This window comes from Salvelinus sp. IW2-2015, linkage group LG1, assembly GCF_002910315.2.
Source record: "Salvelinus sp. IW2-2015 linkage group LG1, ASM291031v2, whole genome shotgun sequence".
NCBI lineage: Eukaryota > Metazoa > Chordata > Actinopteri > Salmoniformes > Salmonidae > Salvelinus > Salvelinus sp. IW2-2015.
The window spans coordinates 17,339,153-17,357,046 of record NC_036838.1 but is presented as its reverse complement, the minus strand read 5'-3'; the positions used below and the strand labels follow the sequence as shown (position 1 = coordinate 17,357,046).

At 41.8% G+C, this 17,894-nt stretch overlaps 1 protein-coding gene across 1 annotated transcript in view; it reads right to left on the bottom strand.

Annotated features, from left to right (window-relative positions):
• Positions 1-3,132: 3,132 nt before the first annotated feature.
• LOC111961861 (N-terminal EF-hand calcium-binding protein 1-like) overlaps positions 3,133-17,894 on the bottom strand; it is a 72,093-nt gene continuing 57,331 nt past the window's right edge. Inside the window, exons 6-13 of the mRNA XM_023984463.2 lie at positions 13,802-13,938; positions 10,706-10,827; positions 10,307-10,386; positions 9,547-9,600; positions 8,663-8,772; positions 7,989-8,066; positions 7,439-7,530; positions 3,133-4,907 (exon numbers count right to left, since the gene is read on the bottom strand). Coding sequence (XP_023840231.1) covers positions 4,882-4,907; positions 7,439-7,530; positions 7,989-8,066; positions 8,663-8,772; positions 9,547-9,600; positions 10,307-10,386; positions 10,706-10,827; positions 13,802-13,938 — 699 coding nt within the window. The 3' untranslated portion in view covers positions 3,133-4,881. The remainder of the gene's footprint in view (positions 4,908-7,438; positions 7,531-7,988; positions 8,067-8,662; positions 8,773-9,546; positions 9,601-10,306; positions 10,387-10,705; positions 10,828-13,801; positions 13,939-17,894) is intronic.

Here is a 17,894-nt window from a genome sequence, read left to right as displayed (position 1 = left end):
ATATTTGCCGGGATGGTCACCAATTTTTTAACCCTTGTATTGGTCAGCTTGTTGCGTGCTTTGGTGTGTGTGTTCCCAAACAAGGACCAGTTGTGCTCTGAGGCGGCTGATGTTGGTGGGATTTGGAGGATGATGGAGGCAACAGGGGAAAGAGCCTCAGATCCACAAAGTACCTTCCACCAGGTGGCTGATGAGATATGTTGGCACGACTGCCATATTGCATCTCCATCCCAAAGCCCTTGCTTGGAAGGGTACTACGCCAGACTGCCAAGAACCTTGCCCTCATCGAGGCCAAGGTGGCGAGGCACAGTAGTGATGACACCATAGGCCTTGTTGATCTCTGCACCAGACAGGATGCTACCACCAGCATACTTGGGGTCCAACATGTACGCTGCTGCGTGTATGGGCTTCAGGCAGAAGTCTTCACGCTTTTTGATGTATTTCAAAACTGCATTTTCCTCTGCTTGGAGCAACAGTGAAGTGGGCAGGGCAGTACAGATTTCTTCTCTTACATCTGCAAGCAGAGTCTGAACATCAGACAGGATGGCATTGTCTCCCTCAATCTGTTCAATGGCTACTGCTATAGGTTTCAGGGGTTTCGGGCTGCTTACCACTCTCTCTGAAAATACATCATCCAGGAGGATCCTCTTGACGGGGATGTCCATATCGGCAGATTGTGATATGGCCATTTCTTGGAGAGACTCCTTCCCCTCCAGGAGACTGTCAAACATGATGCACCCATGTCAAACATGTCAAACACCCATGTCGAACATGATGCACCACCCCATGTACAGATACATAGTTAAGTAGTTAGATTAAACAACTGCTTTGTAAGATAAATGTTTTAAAATGAAACATGTGAATTAACACTCCTCAGTTAGCAGGCTCAAGCAAGCTATAAACCACATGGTAGCAAAAACAAACTAGCAGAAATTAACAAGTTAGAAATTATTTAAACACACTTTGCTGTAGGCTACTATTTACTAGTTAACAAAAAATAATATATATCATAAAATATATTTACCCCACCCAGTATTGTAATCAAAACTTACCAGAAAGCATGTAGTCCTTGGCTCAGACAGTGTAGTAGTGTGGGCTCAATAGCATCTCATTAGTGTGCAAGATCTTGAGAATCAGCTGTACATGTGATGGAAGAGTGCACTGCACATGTGATGGAAGAATGCACTGTGCATGCAGAGGGTTGCAATTCCATTGAATTGGGGATAGTTTAACCAAAATATGCCMCAAGACCTATAATTGCCTTATGTGTATCCCACAAAAAAGGTGCAATGTTATAAGCTAACTTCTTTTGATGAATTTAAGCAAAAATCCTGGGCTTAACTTCCCATGGAAAAATTCAGAAAAGTTTCCGACCCTTTGCAACCCTAGTAACTGGGCTAACATAGTCAACCTTTTAGGTCAATAATATGCTGTTGGCTTTATAATCGTGAGAGAAATTGAAGTAGCTAGCTACTTTTTGTCCCTCATGCTAGCCTTTACAGCCAAATATCACTTCAGAAACGTCAAGATTTAAAAAAAAATATATATATATATATATTGATATGGCTGGCATTGTGGACCATTTCTCCCCGCTTGCTGCAGCTTTAGTGCATCTAGAAATAACAGAGAAAGGCTGTGAAAAACAGCGTGCTGCAAACGTTCTAAAACGTTTTGTCAAAAGTGCTTTTTTGTTTTGTTAAAAATAAATTGTCCTCATGCACTGTTGCTCCTACGGCACTAATCTGGTTAGCATGCACCTTTGGAGCTCTGCCCAAACAAGGCATTTGATTGGTTTGACGTGTTGCGAGGTGTCACTGATTTACACTGGGTTCCGACCCCTCTTTAATTGATTTCTGCCATGGAACTTCCTCAGGCTTCCCTTTTTTGGTTTGCAATGAGGCTACCCTAACCTTAACACTAAACCCCTAACCCTAAAACTGAACCTAACTCCTAATTCTAACCCTTAACCCTGAAGCTAATTCTAACCCTAATTGTAACCCAAACCCTAAACCTAACCATTAAGCCTAAAATAGCCTTTTTTCTTGTGAGGACTGGAAAAATGTCCCCTCTTGTCAGATTTTTCCTTTTCACTATCCTTGTGAAGACTTCTGGTACACACACACACACACACACACTACAAAGGATATGATACAAAGTATATGATGCCACCAAAGGTAAGCTCACAGAATTAACAGAACTATGGGGCGGTTTCCTGGACACATATTAAACCTTATCCTGGACTAAAAAGCATTTTCAATATTCTCCATTGAGTTTGCTTTTTAGTTCAAGACCAGGCTTAATATGTGTCCCGGAAACGTGTCCCTATTAGTATTGTATTTCTTTGGGCCGGTTTCCCTGACACAGATTAAGACTAGTCATGGACTAAAAAAGCACTTTGAATGGAGAATCTCCATTGAACATGCTTAATCTGTGTGCGGTAAACTGGACCTACAGGTTTGCCCTCAATACATCTCCGATAGCCTCTCTCCATATACCATACATACGACACAATGACCACACCGCATCTGAGCGTGAAGTACTTGACAATGATTTCAACAGCGACACACTCAAACTCATTTCACTGTCAAGGAGAGACGAGGGCTTTTGTCAAGCTCTTTACCAGTCATCTTCATGTCTATGCAGAGGGAGTTGATTCTTTTTCTGTCATGTCACCGTGTCATACAAACCATTATTTATGAGGTTAAAATGAATCGTTTTTCTTGGCAAGAAGTCTTGACAATATGGAAAGAAAGTGCTCGATGCGAGCCTGCCAAATGCCCTTGAAATGAAGTTTCTAAATGTGTTATCGCTTTCAACTACAGTGGACTTTAAAATACTTCGTAGAGAAAAGGTTTGAAGTAATAACCTTTTATTGACAGTACATTCTTAGAAAAAAGGGTTCTTCTGCTGTCCCCATGGGAGAACACTTTGAAGAACACTTTTAGGTTCTAGATATAACTTTTTTCTCAGTGTACCTGTATACCTAAAGTAGAAATTCAAAACAGTTGAGTAGGCTGACTGGTCATTGACTTTTATTAAAGTTAATATGTTGAATTTCTACATGAAAAATATACTTAATTAACAACAAAAGCACAATGACAACACATCCATATACACATGAATATGCCTGATTCTATTATTATTATTATTATTATCTTACAAATGAAATAAATTCAACTATGGAAAAATTGGGGGAAAATGTATTACTACGATATATATATATGTCGATACATAGATTTTTTAAACAGGTCAATTATCTGGGACAAACTCCTTTAAAAAGACGGGCAACGTAACTCAAAGAAACATAACCACGTGACAAACCTAACTATAAAAAGATTGCGTCGTAGGGGGCAACATCAATACCTCCCCCACCCAAAGCAGCGGGGTGCAACATCAATACCTCCCCCACCCAACAGTAGGAACCATTCAGCATTCAAAACACAACATCACAGCTTGGTTCCTATCTAAGGAAAGACATTCTCTTCAGGCTATCCAGCGAAAATACAAAGTGACAAATTTCAGAGACTCTGTGAAACAGTGGTCTGCATGCATTTTAAACTGCTAGCCCCAGTTGTTCTCTTCAATTATACTGAAGAGTTAAGCAAGTTAAATCTAGCAAGTCATTAAAAACCATGCATCATGTTGCAGTAACTATATAATATCTTCGTGCTGTTGAAATGCACTATGACTAAACTAGAGTCTTTTGATTCAAGCCATGTGATGAATTCTAGCTTTAAAAAAAAATCGCCATTGGCTTTTGGGAATCACTTTCATGTCTGCCGCTTTTACGCTTTTACGGCACATTACGGTAATGACCAGTCTTAGTCGATGGCAGGGGGTTGGAGAATTTAGCATTTTTCAAACACCTGAAACAGCTTTTTGTGCAATCTAGAGCCATAATCATTATGCCCAATGCTGTCTGTACCGCCTGAACTGGTGGCTATTTTTTTAAAGAAACTAAATATGCTTCTCTGCATCACTTCTAAAATCTGGGTAAAAGATTGAAAGGAATCTGAGTCTTATTCAGCACATTTAGTAATTGCATGCTTTTTTAAAGCCTACCAACCAGTTAAGATAGCTTGTCTAACTAACTTGATTGATAGGCTGAAACAGCTTCTTGGTAGCTACCGTAGTTATGAGTTTGGGAGATTGGGAACCTACCTCGGCTAGCTAAAGCCAACTTCTTAACATTTCTAGGTGACTAGTAGTATTAAAGATAAAAAATATTATGTATATAAAGTACCAGTCAAAAGTTTGGACACACCTACTCATTCAAGGGTTTTTCTTTATTTTTACTATTTTCTACATTGTAGAATAATAGTGAAGACATCAAAACTATGAAATAACACAAATGGAATCATGTAGTAACCCAAAAAATTGTTAAACAAATCAAAATATATGTTACATTTTATATTCTTCAAAGTAGCCACCCTTTGCCTTGATRACAGCTTTGCACACTCTTGGCATTCTCTCAACCAGCTTCATGAGGTAGCCAAGAGCGTGCAAAGCTGTCATCAAGGCAAAGGGTGGCTACTTTGAAGAATCTAAAATATATTTTGATTTGTTTAACACTTTTTTGGTTAGTACATGATTCCATATGTGTTATTCATAGTTTTGATGTCTTCACTATAATTCTACAATGTAGAAAATAGTCAAAATAAAGAAAAACCCTTGAATGAGTCGGTGTGTGCAAACTTTTGACTGGTACTTTATATACCTAATATTTTTATTATACATAAGAAAGATGCCGCAAGATGCTGTTCTAACGCAGTGTTCCGTGTCCGGTAGCTTTGAACCGAAACACTTGGATGAAATGTTGAATTTCTTGTCTTGAGGTTATGTTGTGTGTGTGTGGGGGCGGGATACATGGTCTGCTGCTAGTTAGTCAGTCATAATCCACCAGGATGCTACAGGAAAAAAGAGAGGAGTTGGGGAAAAATGGGTAAATAACAATTCATTTCTAGGAGACCTGGGCTCAAATACTTGCTGGGCTTGATTGAGCTTGCCTGGCACATTGGAACCAAAATAATAATTGCAAAAGTCATTGTAAATAAGAATTTGTTCTTAACTGACTTGCCTAGTTAAATAAAGGTTAAATAAAAATAGAAAATAGTGGAACCCAGGTCTGCTTTCTGGTCTGTCTCCATAGGGCAGGGATGATCAACTAGATTCAGCAGTGGGATGTTATTTCTTGAGGTGATGGTCGGGGGGTTGGAACAATTACAAATGATTTGTAGACCACAAGAAGCCCAAACAGATACAATATTTGACTGAAACAATTTGTATTGTATTTTACCCCCTTTTTCTCCCCAATTTCGATCTTGTCTCATCGCTGCAACTCCCCAACGGGCTCGGGATAGAAGGTTGAGTCATGCGTCCTCTGAAACATGACTCGCCCAACTGCGCTTCTTAACACCCGCCCGCTTAACCCGGAAGCCAGCTGCACCAATGTGTCGGAGGAAACACCGTTCAACTGATAACCGAAGTCAGCCTGCAGGTGCCTGGCCCGCCACAAGGAGTCGCTAGAGCGAGATGAGCCTGTCTTAGGTCAGTTAGGATCACCACTTTATTGTAAGAATGTGAAATGTCAGAATAATAGTAGAGAGAATGATTTATTTCAGCTTTTATAAATTTCATCACATTCCCAGTGGGTCAGAAGTTTACATACACTAAATTAGCATTTGGTAGCATTGCCTTTAAATTGTTTAACTTGGGTCAAACGTTTCGGGTAGCCTCCCACAAGCTTCCCACAATAAATTGGATGAATTTTGGCCCATTCTTCCTGACAGAGCTGGTGTAACTGAGTCAGATGTGTAGGCCTCCTTGCTCGCACACGCCTTTTCAGTTCTGCCCACAAATTTTCTATAGGATTGAGGTCAAGGCTTTGTGATGGCCACTCCAATACCTTGACTTTGTTGTCCTTAAGCCATTTTGCCACAACTTTGGAAGTATGCTTGGGGTCATTGTCCATTTGAAAGACCCATTTGCAACCAAGCTTTAACTTCCTGACTGATGTTTTGAAATGTTGCTTCAATGTATCCACAATTTTCCTCCCTCATGATTCCATATATTTTGTGAAGTGCACCAGTCCCTCCTGCAGCAAAGCACCCCCACAACATGATGTTGCAACTCCCGTGCTTCACGGTTGGGATGGTGTTCTTCGGCTTGCAAGTCTCCCCCTTTTTCCTCCAAACATAACGATGGTCATTATGGCCAAACAGTTCTATTTTTGTTTCATCAGACCAGAGGGCATTTCTCCAAAAAGTACGATCTTTGTCCCCATGTGCAGTTGCAAACCGTAGTCAGGCTTTTTTATGGCGGTTTTGGAGCAGTGGCTTCTTCCTTGCTGAGCGACCTTTCAGGTTATGTCGATATAGGACTCATTTTACTGTGGATACAGATACTTTTGTACCGGTTTCCTCCAGCATCTTCACAAGGTCCTTTGCTGTTGTTCTGGGATTGATTTGCACTTTTCGCACCGAAGTACGTTCATCTCTAGGAGACAGAACTCCTTCCTGAGCGGTATGACGGCTGAGTGGTCCCATGGTGTTTATACTTGCGTACTATYGTTTGTACAGATGAACGTGGTACCTTCAGGCGTTTGGAAATTGCTCCCAAGGATGAACCAGACTGATTTCTTTTGATTTTCCCATGATGTCAAGAAAGAGGCACTGAGTTTGAAGGTAGGCCTTGAAATACATCCACAGGTACACCTCCAATTGACTCAAATTATGTCAATTAGCCTATCAGAAGCTTCTAAAGCCATGACATCATTTTCTGGAATTTTCCAAGCTGTTTAAAGGCACAGTCAACTTAGTGTATGTAAACTTCTGACCCACTGGAATTGTGATACAGTGAATTATAGGTGAAATAATCTGTCTGTAAACAACTGTTGAAAAAATGACTTGTGTCATGCACAAAGTAGATGTCCTAACCGACTTGCCAAAACTATAGTTTGTTAACAAGAAATTTGTGGAGTGGTTGATGAACGAGTTTTAATGACTCCAACCTAAGTGTATGTAAACTTCCGACTTCAACTGTAGATCTCTCTATTATGTGTGGGAACCCTTTAGAACAGTTTTCTAAAATTAAGATGACTTGTAGCTGATTGGCTGGTGTTTTTACAGTCTTATGTCGTTGTGGGGGGGTGGGCGGATAAACACAATCACCCGGGGCCAAATTCGGGGAATCCTGCCAGTTGGGGAACCCTGCCACAGGGAGTATGTCTTGTTTCCAAGACATACTTAAGCTACTGTAATCGCTCAAAGACCAGTGTGAAACGATGTACTTGCCTCAGGACATTTTATTGTGTATGTTTTGGGTCTTTTGTCGAGCAATAATGGGAAAACATTTGCAGGATAAACACAAGTGATACTGTAAATATAGGTAGGTATTGAATCGAACACAAACACACATGGACACACACTCTTGAGTTTACCTGGGAGCAGCATGGTAGACACAAGCTCGGAATCCTCCAATGTATCAATGACACAACGCTGGAATTTCTTACTGGCATTGGACTGCAGGTAGCTAGGGAATGACAGGAACACAGCAACAAGCGATAGACTTGACATTACAGTAAGACAATCATCCTTATTAACAATATTGAATAGTGGAACGGCTTAGTTAGTAAACAACATGACATAACAAGTCTTTGCACTGAAGATATGCACATCAATTTATGAGAAAATGTAAATGCACATACTATTGAATGCAAAGAAATTAAAACGCAAATATTACAGTATCAGAGTTTGAGCTATACTGCAGATGGCATACTGTATATATTGGTGTGTATAAATCAACCCTGAGAAATGGTGTGTATGTGTGTGAGTGTGTGTGTCATGACATGAGAGATGGGCCATCTGCTCATCATCAGTGGAGAGAGCTTCCATCAGCGAGATGAGCAGCCTGCCAGTGTCACACACACACACACACACACACACACACACACACCCCCCCCACACACACACACACACACACACACACACCTCATCCAGGAGATGCGATCCTGCCAAAACTCATACATTATGTAGCACGACTTTCCTGGGAGCTTCTGGATAGACACACTAAGAGAGAGAGAGAGAGAGAGAGACCGAAAGAGAGAGAGAGAGAGACCGAAAGAGAGAGAGAGAGACCGAAAGAGAGAGAGAGAGGCCGAAAGAGAGAGAGGTCAAGAGAGAAAGGAAAGAGCGCAAGAGAGTTGAAGTTAGCATCTGGCCCAATCAGTAAATAAGATCTAATTTGCATTAAAGGAGCACTTACGGCACAAATTCATTCATGATGCATAACTGTGGCTGTTTTTTGAACGTCTTTTAATGGATCAATCAATGTTACCTATGAAAAAGTATGTCACTAATTCTTAGGAACTTTTGGAAAGTATTAGTTGGGATCAAATAGAACAATCCCATTGGTGAGACATTTTCTATCATCTAGGAATAGGCTTCCTGCCAACGTGATTTGACCAGGAAAAACTCTTGGCCTTAGTTAAAAAAAAATTCTGGCCAGGTCACGTGAATCAATTGGTGGTGAGTCGCATGCCCTGCATTGCCCTGTGCCAAGCCACTGTGCTTTGGGGTCTAAGCCGGGTAACTGTAATGCACTTTATACTGATGTAAAAAAAAACGGCTTGATAAAATAAGTTTGATTGTTTGATTTGACTCACTGCAAGTTGTCGCTGTGGTTGGACGTGGCATCCACATAGCTCTTGAGCAGCTTCTGGAACTCCTCGAGGTCCTCCGTTGCCGACATCTGCGTCTGCACCAGCAGGATGTTCTGTTGGCACGGAGACCACAAGGAAACGCAACATTTACATACATTTCCTTTTTTGGTCATTTAGCTTCGACTCCTTTACAGAGCAACTTAAGCAACGCAATAACTACAATTAGCTGCAAAAAAATGGCGACCTCAAAGCAAGTATTGTCATTTTAGGTAGCTAATTGAGTTGTTGCCTTATGTACATAAGGTATAACTAAGGCCTTACAGTCAGGGCATTCAACTAAGGTAGGTAAGACAACCAGATATCAGTTATCTCAAGTAAAAAGGTATTTAAAAAAAGCAGCTATCCGCAAATAAGAAAAGATTAGTGCTAGTGCAAGAAAGATAGGAACAGTAAGGTGTTTGCAAGATTACATCGAATGCTCCTCTGAGCTCCTGTACCCGAGCTATAGGCAAGACATAGGTTTTAGAAGCAGATAGGGGAGTGTTTTTTTTTTAGCCTGTGAGGGGAAACTCAATGTGTGAATGATAAATCTGGAGGGTTCCTGTGAAACATTGGAGGTGTTCTGCAGATTAGTTAGTCACCCAGGGGCGGATGCTAATGTGAATTCATTTGGATTGCGTCATGTGCGGCCCGCTTTGTAAAACAAAAACAAATTGACACTGTAAAAAATGGGGTGTATGTGGAAACTTAAAAAGATGAGCTACACGGACTTAAAAAAAACTTTTATTGGATAACTGTGCCGTTAAAGTCCAATGACTGGCCTAAGTTGCCCCTGAGGGTATTAATAAAGTTGTATCGAATTTAGAGAAACAACAATCATCACTCACAGATTTGTATGTACTGGCCAGCGTATCTTCTTTCAGGGGTTCCAACTTTGGACCCTGGAAAGACCATTGGAAACCTAGTTATAATGGTCGAACTCACATTGACCAGGACTTGAATAATTCCCAGTTTCAAAAAGCATTTTTTCTTTCAAATACTTTAGCTCTGCTTGTATGAGCTTTCCAGACACAATGGAATAGTCCCCAAAGTGTAAACCACACCCATATGGCTCAATCAAACTCAATCTGAAAAGAAAACAAATACTACTTGAACCCAAGTCTGACTAGAATATAATTATCTCATGCAGGTATATACTATAATTATCCAATACATTGCATCATTGACACACATTCTGACTGGAGTTAATTTCCAACCCCTGCCTGTACATTGGCAACCCTCTATTTCTATCCAACCACGAGACAGAGCAATAAGCTATAATATTAAATTGTATTAGCTCACTGCAAAGGGAACGAGAATCTGTGAGGTGACGATGGATATTGCACTACAGTACATGCTGCAGGTTACGAATTGCTCTGATATTGCAGTGTAGATTGACAAACTAGAAAGAGACAGAGAGAGTGAGAGACTGACTGGCTGGCAGACAGACAGACAGACAGGCGATAGAGACAGCATAGGGAGTTAAAGTACAGTAAGAGAGAGCGACAAAGGTAAGGGGAGATAGGAGAAAGGTAGGAGCAGCACGGAGCAATAGAACAAGACGTAAAGGCGCGGTCAGGATGAGATATACCCAGGACAGTTCCGTACCTGCCACTCCAGCTTGTCCAATAGCTGCTGGAGCCTGTTGACCTGGGAGCACCAGTGGTCATCAATCTCCATGGTCACTCCTAGAGAAACACACACGCCCACACCCACATAGATCCTATTCAATTAGTTCTAAGAGTGATCCTGGTTAACATCATTAATGTAACAGCCTTGCTACCGTCCCTCTCCTTGCCCCAACCTGGGCTCGAACCAGGGACCCTCTGAACACATCAACTGCCTCCCACATCTTTACCTATCGCTCCACAAAAGCTACGGCCCTCGCAGAGCAAGGGAAACAACCACAAGGTCCCAGAGCGAGTGACGTCACCGATTGAAATGCCACTAGCTCGCACCGCTAACTAGCTAGCTATTTCCCAGCAGTTACACTAGCATTGGTATTACCTGTAGTGAGGATGCCTGAGTAGGGGTGGATAGGGGAGAGGCACATGTTCTTCTGAAACTTGCGGCCACGTCGTCTGCTGTTTCTCTGCGCCGAGGGATGCTCCGCCACCTTCACCGCTCTCCTGAAAACAGACAGAACGAGAAAAGGAGGAGGAATAAAAGTAAAAAAGAAAAAGGAGGGATGTACATTGGTCGAACCAAAACACGACAAAGAAGAGTGGAAGCCATTTCGTGGATAGTTCCAAATAACAAGCCCAACATTGTACTTACCCCCATGGGTAGTGTAGGACATGGTATTGACTGCTCAGGGGTGACACTAACACTTCAAAATCAAAGATGAAATGTGTGTGTGTATCCATCTGAGTCTGGTTGAGTCTTTGTGCCTCTGTGTTTGTGTGTGACAGAGTAGATGGATGGAGAGTTGCTGTTTTCTCCAGGTTAAGACTGGTTACCTATCGCCAGGGCCGAGGGAGTGTATGACTGGGACAGCTCTCCTGCTGGGCAAGGTAGAAGCCCCAAAGGGCACTGCAGCACATAGAACACTACCGCTGATGAAAAGAAACGAGGACACAGTATCAGGCTGTATTAGGAGTGTGTGTATATGTGTATGTGTCTCTCTCTGTGTGTGTGTATCTCCCCTACATTTATAACCTCTCTGTTTTTGTCCATCTCAGTGACTCCTTCTCGCTCTGACCCCTCTCCCTCTGTATCTCCCCCCTCCTCTCTCTCTTCCTAGTCTCGCTCCCCCCTTTCGCTCTCTTTCTGTGACTCATCCCCCCCAAATCGACTTCATTATGGCCAATAAACGATGTGCTGACGCCCAGAGGAGCACCACAGTGGACTCCACAATATTGGGCTGCTCAGAGTCTGCGTCCCAAATGGCACCATATTCAGGGGCCCATTGGGCTAAGGTCAAAAGTAGCGCACTACGTAGGGAATAAGGTGCAAAGGCTCTGCACATTGCCATCTGTCACTGGCTATCTGTGTCAATGTTTAACCATCCTAATAGGGGTGCTCCATGCCGGACACATGCATAGGTCCACTTAAACAATAGAGAGGACAGCATGATGTAATGATACATTTAATTACCCCAATTATGCGTATTTGACCAGTGTCCTGATGCATTCGTGACGCAAAAAGAAAGCTGTAGTCTATTCATTACTGCACTATCCACCCATATAATCCATCCAGGAGTACCCATTACACAGCACATGTTCATGACATGTTTTAGAGAACACAGTTAAATGACACCGTCTCACATCAGTTCACAGGATGTTGTGCATGATAGCGTTTTTTTCTGTCGACTGAAAAGCAGAGGCGTCATGCCCCCCCCCCCCCCCCTTCCTAGTAATTGGTTAATTCCAAGGTGCGCCACGGAGAAAATATATGCTAGGCAGGACGCTAGATACTGTGGTGCATGCAGACAGTATCGTCAATGGAGGAGGAGAGAGAGTGTCGAGTGGCACAGTGTTTGATTTGACTTTAGCTGCCGGTGATGGGCAGGAAGTATGTTTGTAAATTAATTTGATTAAGCTATTTAGCCTTTTGATTCCTTCTTGATGAATAGATAAAACCAAAATGTTTTGTTGTTCCTCAGTAATACTAGCGACCTAGCAATTTCATAAAGTATGCTTCAGCTAACAAGCTAGACAGMTTCCCAATCTCTCAAACTCATAACTAGCTATCAATCAAGTTAGAGTAGCTTGTCTAACAATCTTAGCTGGCATGCCTGCTCGCAAAGTTGCTAGACTTTAGAAAATACAAAATAATTGCTTTAAAAATTGTTTACCTATCCCCAAAGCCGAGGGAGTGTATGACTGGGACAGTTCTCCTGCTGGGCAAGGTAGCAGCCCCAAAGGGCACCACAGCACGTAGAACACGACCGCAGATGAAAAGAAAAGAGGACACAGTATCAGGCTGTATTAGGAGTGTGTGTGTATGTGTCTCTCTCTGTATGTGTCTGTGTGTCTATCTCCCCTACATCTATTACCTATCGGTTTTTGTCCATCTCAGTGACTCCTTCGCGCTCTGACCCCCCTCCCTCTCTGTGAGTCTCTCTCAATCGCTCTCTCTCCCCTCTTCCTCTCCGTCTTTCTCTCATCCTTTCTCTCTATCCCCCACCCTCTCTCTCCCTAGTCTCTCTCCCCCCTTTTGCTCTCTTTCTGTGAAGCATCCCCCCAAATCTCAACATCATGAGGTGGTGCTATATTGTTTAGTAGTGGGGTGGTGCTACAGTGTTTGGTAGTGGGGTGGTGCTATAGTGTTTAGTAGTGGGGTGGTGCTATAGTGTTTAGTAGTGGGGTGGTGCTACAGTGTTTAGTAGTGAGGTGGTGCCATAGTGTTTAGTAGTGGGGTGGTGCTACAGTGTTTAGTAGTGAGGTGGTGCTATAGTGTTTAGTAGTGGGGTGGTGCTATAGTGTTTAGTAGTGGGGTGGTGCCATAGTGTTTAGTAGTGGGGTGGTGCCATAGTGTTTAGTAGTGGGGTGGTGCCACAGTGTTTAGTAGTGAGGTGGTGCCATAGTGTTTAGTAGTGAAGTGGTGCCATAGTGTTTAGTAGTGAGGTGGTGCTATAGTGTTTAGTAGTGGGGTGGTGCCATAGTGTTTAGTAGTGGGGTGGTGCCATAGTGTTTAGTAGTGGGTTGGTGCCATAGTGTTTAGTATGGGGTTGGTGCAAGTGTTAGTAGTGAGTGGTGCCATAGTGTTTAGGTAGTGAAAGTGGTGCCATAGTGTTTAGTAGTGAGGTGGTGCATAGTGTTTTAGTAGTGGGGTGGTGCCATAGTGTTTAGTAGTGGGTGGTGGTCCATAGTGTTTAGTAGTGGGTGGTGCCATAGTGTTTAGTAGTGAGGTGGTGCCATAGTGTTTAGTAGTGAAGTGGTGGCATAGTGTTTAGTAGTGAGGTGGTGCCATAGTGTTTAGTAGTGGGGTGGTGCCATAGTGTTTAGTAGTGAGGTGGTGCCATAGTGTTTAGTAGTGAGGTGGTGTCATAGTGTTTAGTAGTGGGGTGGTGCTATAGTGTTTAGTAGTGGGGTGGTGCTATAGTGTTTAGTAGTGGGGTGGTGCSATAGTGTTTAGGTGTGTTGAGCACTAGCGACTTACGGTGCGGGTCTGCTCTGCTCTTCCACGGCCTCCATGGCACACTGCAGGGACATTTGGAGAGAGAGCAGCTGGCTGGAGGTCTCCCTCAGCATGAAGCGGGTCACAAACTGTCCCAGCACAGAGGAGTCCTGGTACTCCTAACAAGGGAGAGGAGATGGAGGGAAGGTGTTTGCGGAGAGAGAGAGAGAACGAGAGAACAGGTTGGCAACCTTTACTCGGAGAGCCCAAATCAATTATAAGAGCTGTTGAGCTCACGACAGCCATATAGTAACAGCTACCAAAGGTCATTACACGTTTTACTCAAATGAATTTGTTACTTTTCACCACATACATGATTCTTGGCCTTTTCAAAATATTGTCATACATATCATACAATACCAGCTATTCTAAATGTAACTAGCGGGAGACTCCTAACAAGAATGTAATTGTAATATGGGCCATGGTCAAATGTAGTGCACTATATGCTGAATAGGGTACAATTTGGGAGGCAACCCTTGCTACATCCTTTTTGGTTCCAGGTAGAACTCTTTTGGGTTCCATGTAGAACCCTCTGTATAATGGGTTCTACAAGGAACTCAAAAGGGTTCTACCTGGAACCAAAAGGGTTCTACGTTGAACCAAAAAAGGTTCTTCAAAGGATTMTCCTATGGGGACAGCTGAAGAACCCTTTAAGGTTCTAGATGGCACCTTTCTTTCTAAGTGTACTGTTGATAAATACCAAGGGGGAGTTCTAGTCTAGGGCCTTGGTGGTGATATTTGTGACAGCTGCTAACAATCGCTAGCGAAGCAAAAACCTCTATGGATTTTCCTTTTTAAACTGTATAAGGAAGTGAGTGGAAGAATGGGGCTTTAATTGTGACAGGGTGCATAATYTTGCAGTAACAGCCCCCTCATTTCTAACAGGGATCGCTGGTTTTTCTCATTCCTTCACTGATGTGCTTCACTGATTCCTGGGCTGGCCAATGTTGAAACTTTTTTAAATGGCTCAGAGATTTTCTCTCTGCTCCCCTCCAATATCATCTATAAGTTTCAGTAGGAAAAAACATTGATTTCAAAAGTTTAACAAACCATACAACTCTATGCACAAAAAGTGTAGATGCAATTTGGCCCAGAGATATATGTGATCGTATACAAATAGAAACAGGATTTGAAATTATTATGTTTTCAGTCAAATATTATATTGTTTTTTGCTTCTTGTGGTTAATTTGCTTCTACAAATTATTTGTATTTATGTTTGGCCCGTAATATGATGGTAATGAATGCAGATATGCTTGGCTTGACTATTTCTACACAAGTATTGTTGCTGGACTCATCACTTTTACGAGGCACACTAGCTAGATTGCCTCCATCTGTGCAAAGGGGTCTATTTTTTAAAATCTCAAAGTCAAAACTAGCCCCTAGTCAATGGACTGGAGCATTTACTGTTCATAATACAATACATAGGTAGGGTATATTCTGTAGCCTATATCATAGGGTACATTCTACATAGGGTATGTTCTAAAGCCTTTATCTATCCTATAGAGTATCCCTCAAGTTGGTATTCTCAATTTCCCCACCTTGGGGGAAAAAACGGGGGAGTTCTCATAGACCACCAGCAAAAATAAAACCTATTTATATTTTACGTATAAGTGCATTTCACACTACTTTTCGATTATAAATGGATTGTAAGGCTGCTTGGATTGAATGTCGTGCTAAATTTAATGTTTGTGTCATCGTTGCAAATCAACTGCTTTATACTTAAAAAAACACTTCAACTAGTAAAAATGGTTCTTTGGCTAGCTTTGCTAAAGTCTATGTCAATGAGCGTTAGCATTCTAGCTAACAACTGCGACATTCAAAAATAGGTATTTAGCAACGATCACAACCAAATATAACCTTAGCCACCGTTCAAGCAATATTCAAAACAACATTGTAAGTTGTAAGTGTATGAGAATCAAAAATCTAGGCTAAATTGAATGGGTGCAGATGGCAAAGAACATTTGTTTTCCCCACGGTGGCTGTTAAACAGTATATTGAACAAAAATATAAATGCAACATGTAAAGTGTTGGTCCCATGTTTCATGAGCTGAAATAAAATATCCCAGAAATGTTCTATACGCACAAAAGCTTATTGCTCTCAAATGTTGTGTAACAATTTGTTTACATCCCTGTTAGTGAGCATTTCTCATTTGCCAAGATAATCCATCCACTTGACAGGTGTGGCATATCAAGAAGCTGATTGAACAGCATGATCATTACACATGTGCACCTTGTGCTAGGGACAATAAAAGGCAACTCTAAAATGTGCAGTTTTGTCACACAACACAATTCCACAGGAATGTCCACCAGAGTTGTTGCCAGAGAATTTCCTTTTATGAACTCAAACTCAGTGAAATCGTTGAAATATTAATATTTTTGTTCTGTATATTTGCCCAACACCCCTTATTTTCACCATAATAGTCCCACCAAGTTGTACCTCCAAGTTCACTCTGAAGGCAGCTGGCCACTTGTACCAACCAATCATAGTTGACCATTCCCTGTGCACCTCACTGAACCACATGCTGCTGCCTTCAGAGTGAGATTGCAGTCAGAAATTAACGACTCATTGAACTGTACCTATCAGCATTTGACTTGTGTTAGTGCTTGCATTTAAGTGTAAGTACGGCACATGCCATTGCTTCTTTAGTTGGGTGTTGCTAAGGCAGTCTAGTTATTTACCATGTTTATAATGTTTAAAAGGTATTTTAGTTTTCCATGTCCGTCTTGCTTGTTCAAGCCTGCTAGCCAAGATGTTAGCCAGTCATGCTAGCTCATTTATGCTGTGTGCCACATGCCTTGTTTAGAATTATTCTGTTAATACTGTTTGCTTATAGACATAGTATCTTTAATAGCCATGCTACGGACATTTACAACCTTTATGTATTGTAGCCTCATGCTACCGTGTACTGTATTTAGCCTTATGTAGCATGTAGCCTAATTTAGCCTGTACCTTTGCTTGCGGCACAGTTACTATTCCAAGTTGGTCGTGGTCTTGTGCACATGTGCAGACGTCGGTTACGTTCCAGTCATGTTTTCAGTTATTATGCTTACCAGTATTTTGGTCTTTAGCCTGTAGGTGTATTTCTATAGCCTGTGTATTTGGTTTTGCCCCTTACATTATATCTTGGCATAAGCAGTATAGAGATACTGTGGTACCTGGTTCAAATCCAGGCTGTATCACATTCGGCCGTGATTGGGAGTCCCATAGGGCGGAGCACAATTGGCCCAGTGTCGTCCAGGTTTGGCCGGGGTAGGCCGTCATTGTAAATAAGACTTGCCTAGTTAAATAAAATATGTTTTAAACAAATTTCAAGGTAGAGATTAAAATAACCTTACATTTTTTTTTTCAGCTTTCAAAATGTTCTTATTTCCACTGTTTTTGTCCTGTCTCACACCCGGACTTTTGACAATCTTCTATGTATTACACTTACAAAAGTCTAATTCTGTTTAAAAAAAAGAGTCAAATAAATGGAAACTATATACATATTAGATGTGCATAAGCCATTTGATATACAGTGGGGAGAACAAGTATTTGATACACTGCCGATTTTGCAGGTTTTCCTACTTACAAAGCATGTAGAGGTCTGTAATTTCTATCATSGGTACACTTCAACTATGAGAGACGGAATCTAAAACAAAAATCCAGAAAATCACATTGTATGATTTTTAAGTAATTAATTTGCATTTTATTGCATGACATAAGTATTTGATACATCAGAAAAGCAGAWCTTAATATTTGGTACAGAAACCTTTGTTTGCAATTACAGAGATCATACGTTTCCTGTAGTTCTTGACCAGGTTTGCACACACTGCAGCAGGGATTTTGCCCCACTCCTCCATACAGATCTTCTCCAGATCCTTCAGGTTTCGGGGCTGTCGCGGGGCTATACGGACTTTCAGCTCCCTCCAAAGATTTTCTATTGGGTTCAGGTCTGGAGACTGGCTAGGCCACTCCAGGACCTTGAGATGCTTCTTACGGCGCCACTCCTTAGTTGCCCTGGCTGTGTGTTTCGGGTCGTTGTCATGCTGGAAGACCCAGCCACGACCCATCTTCAATGCTCTTACTGAGGGAAGG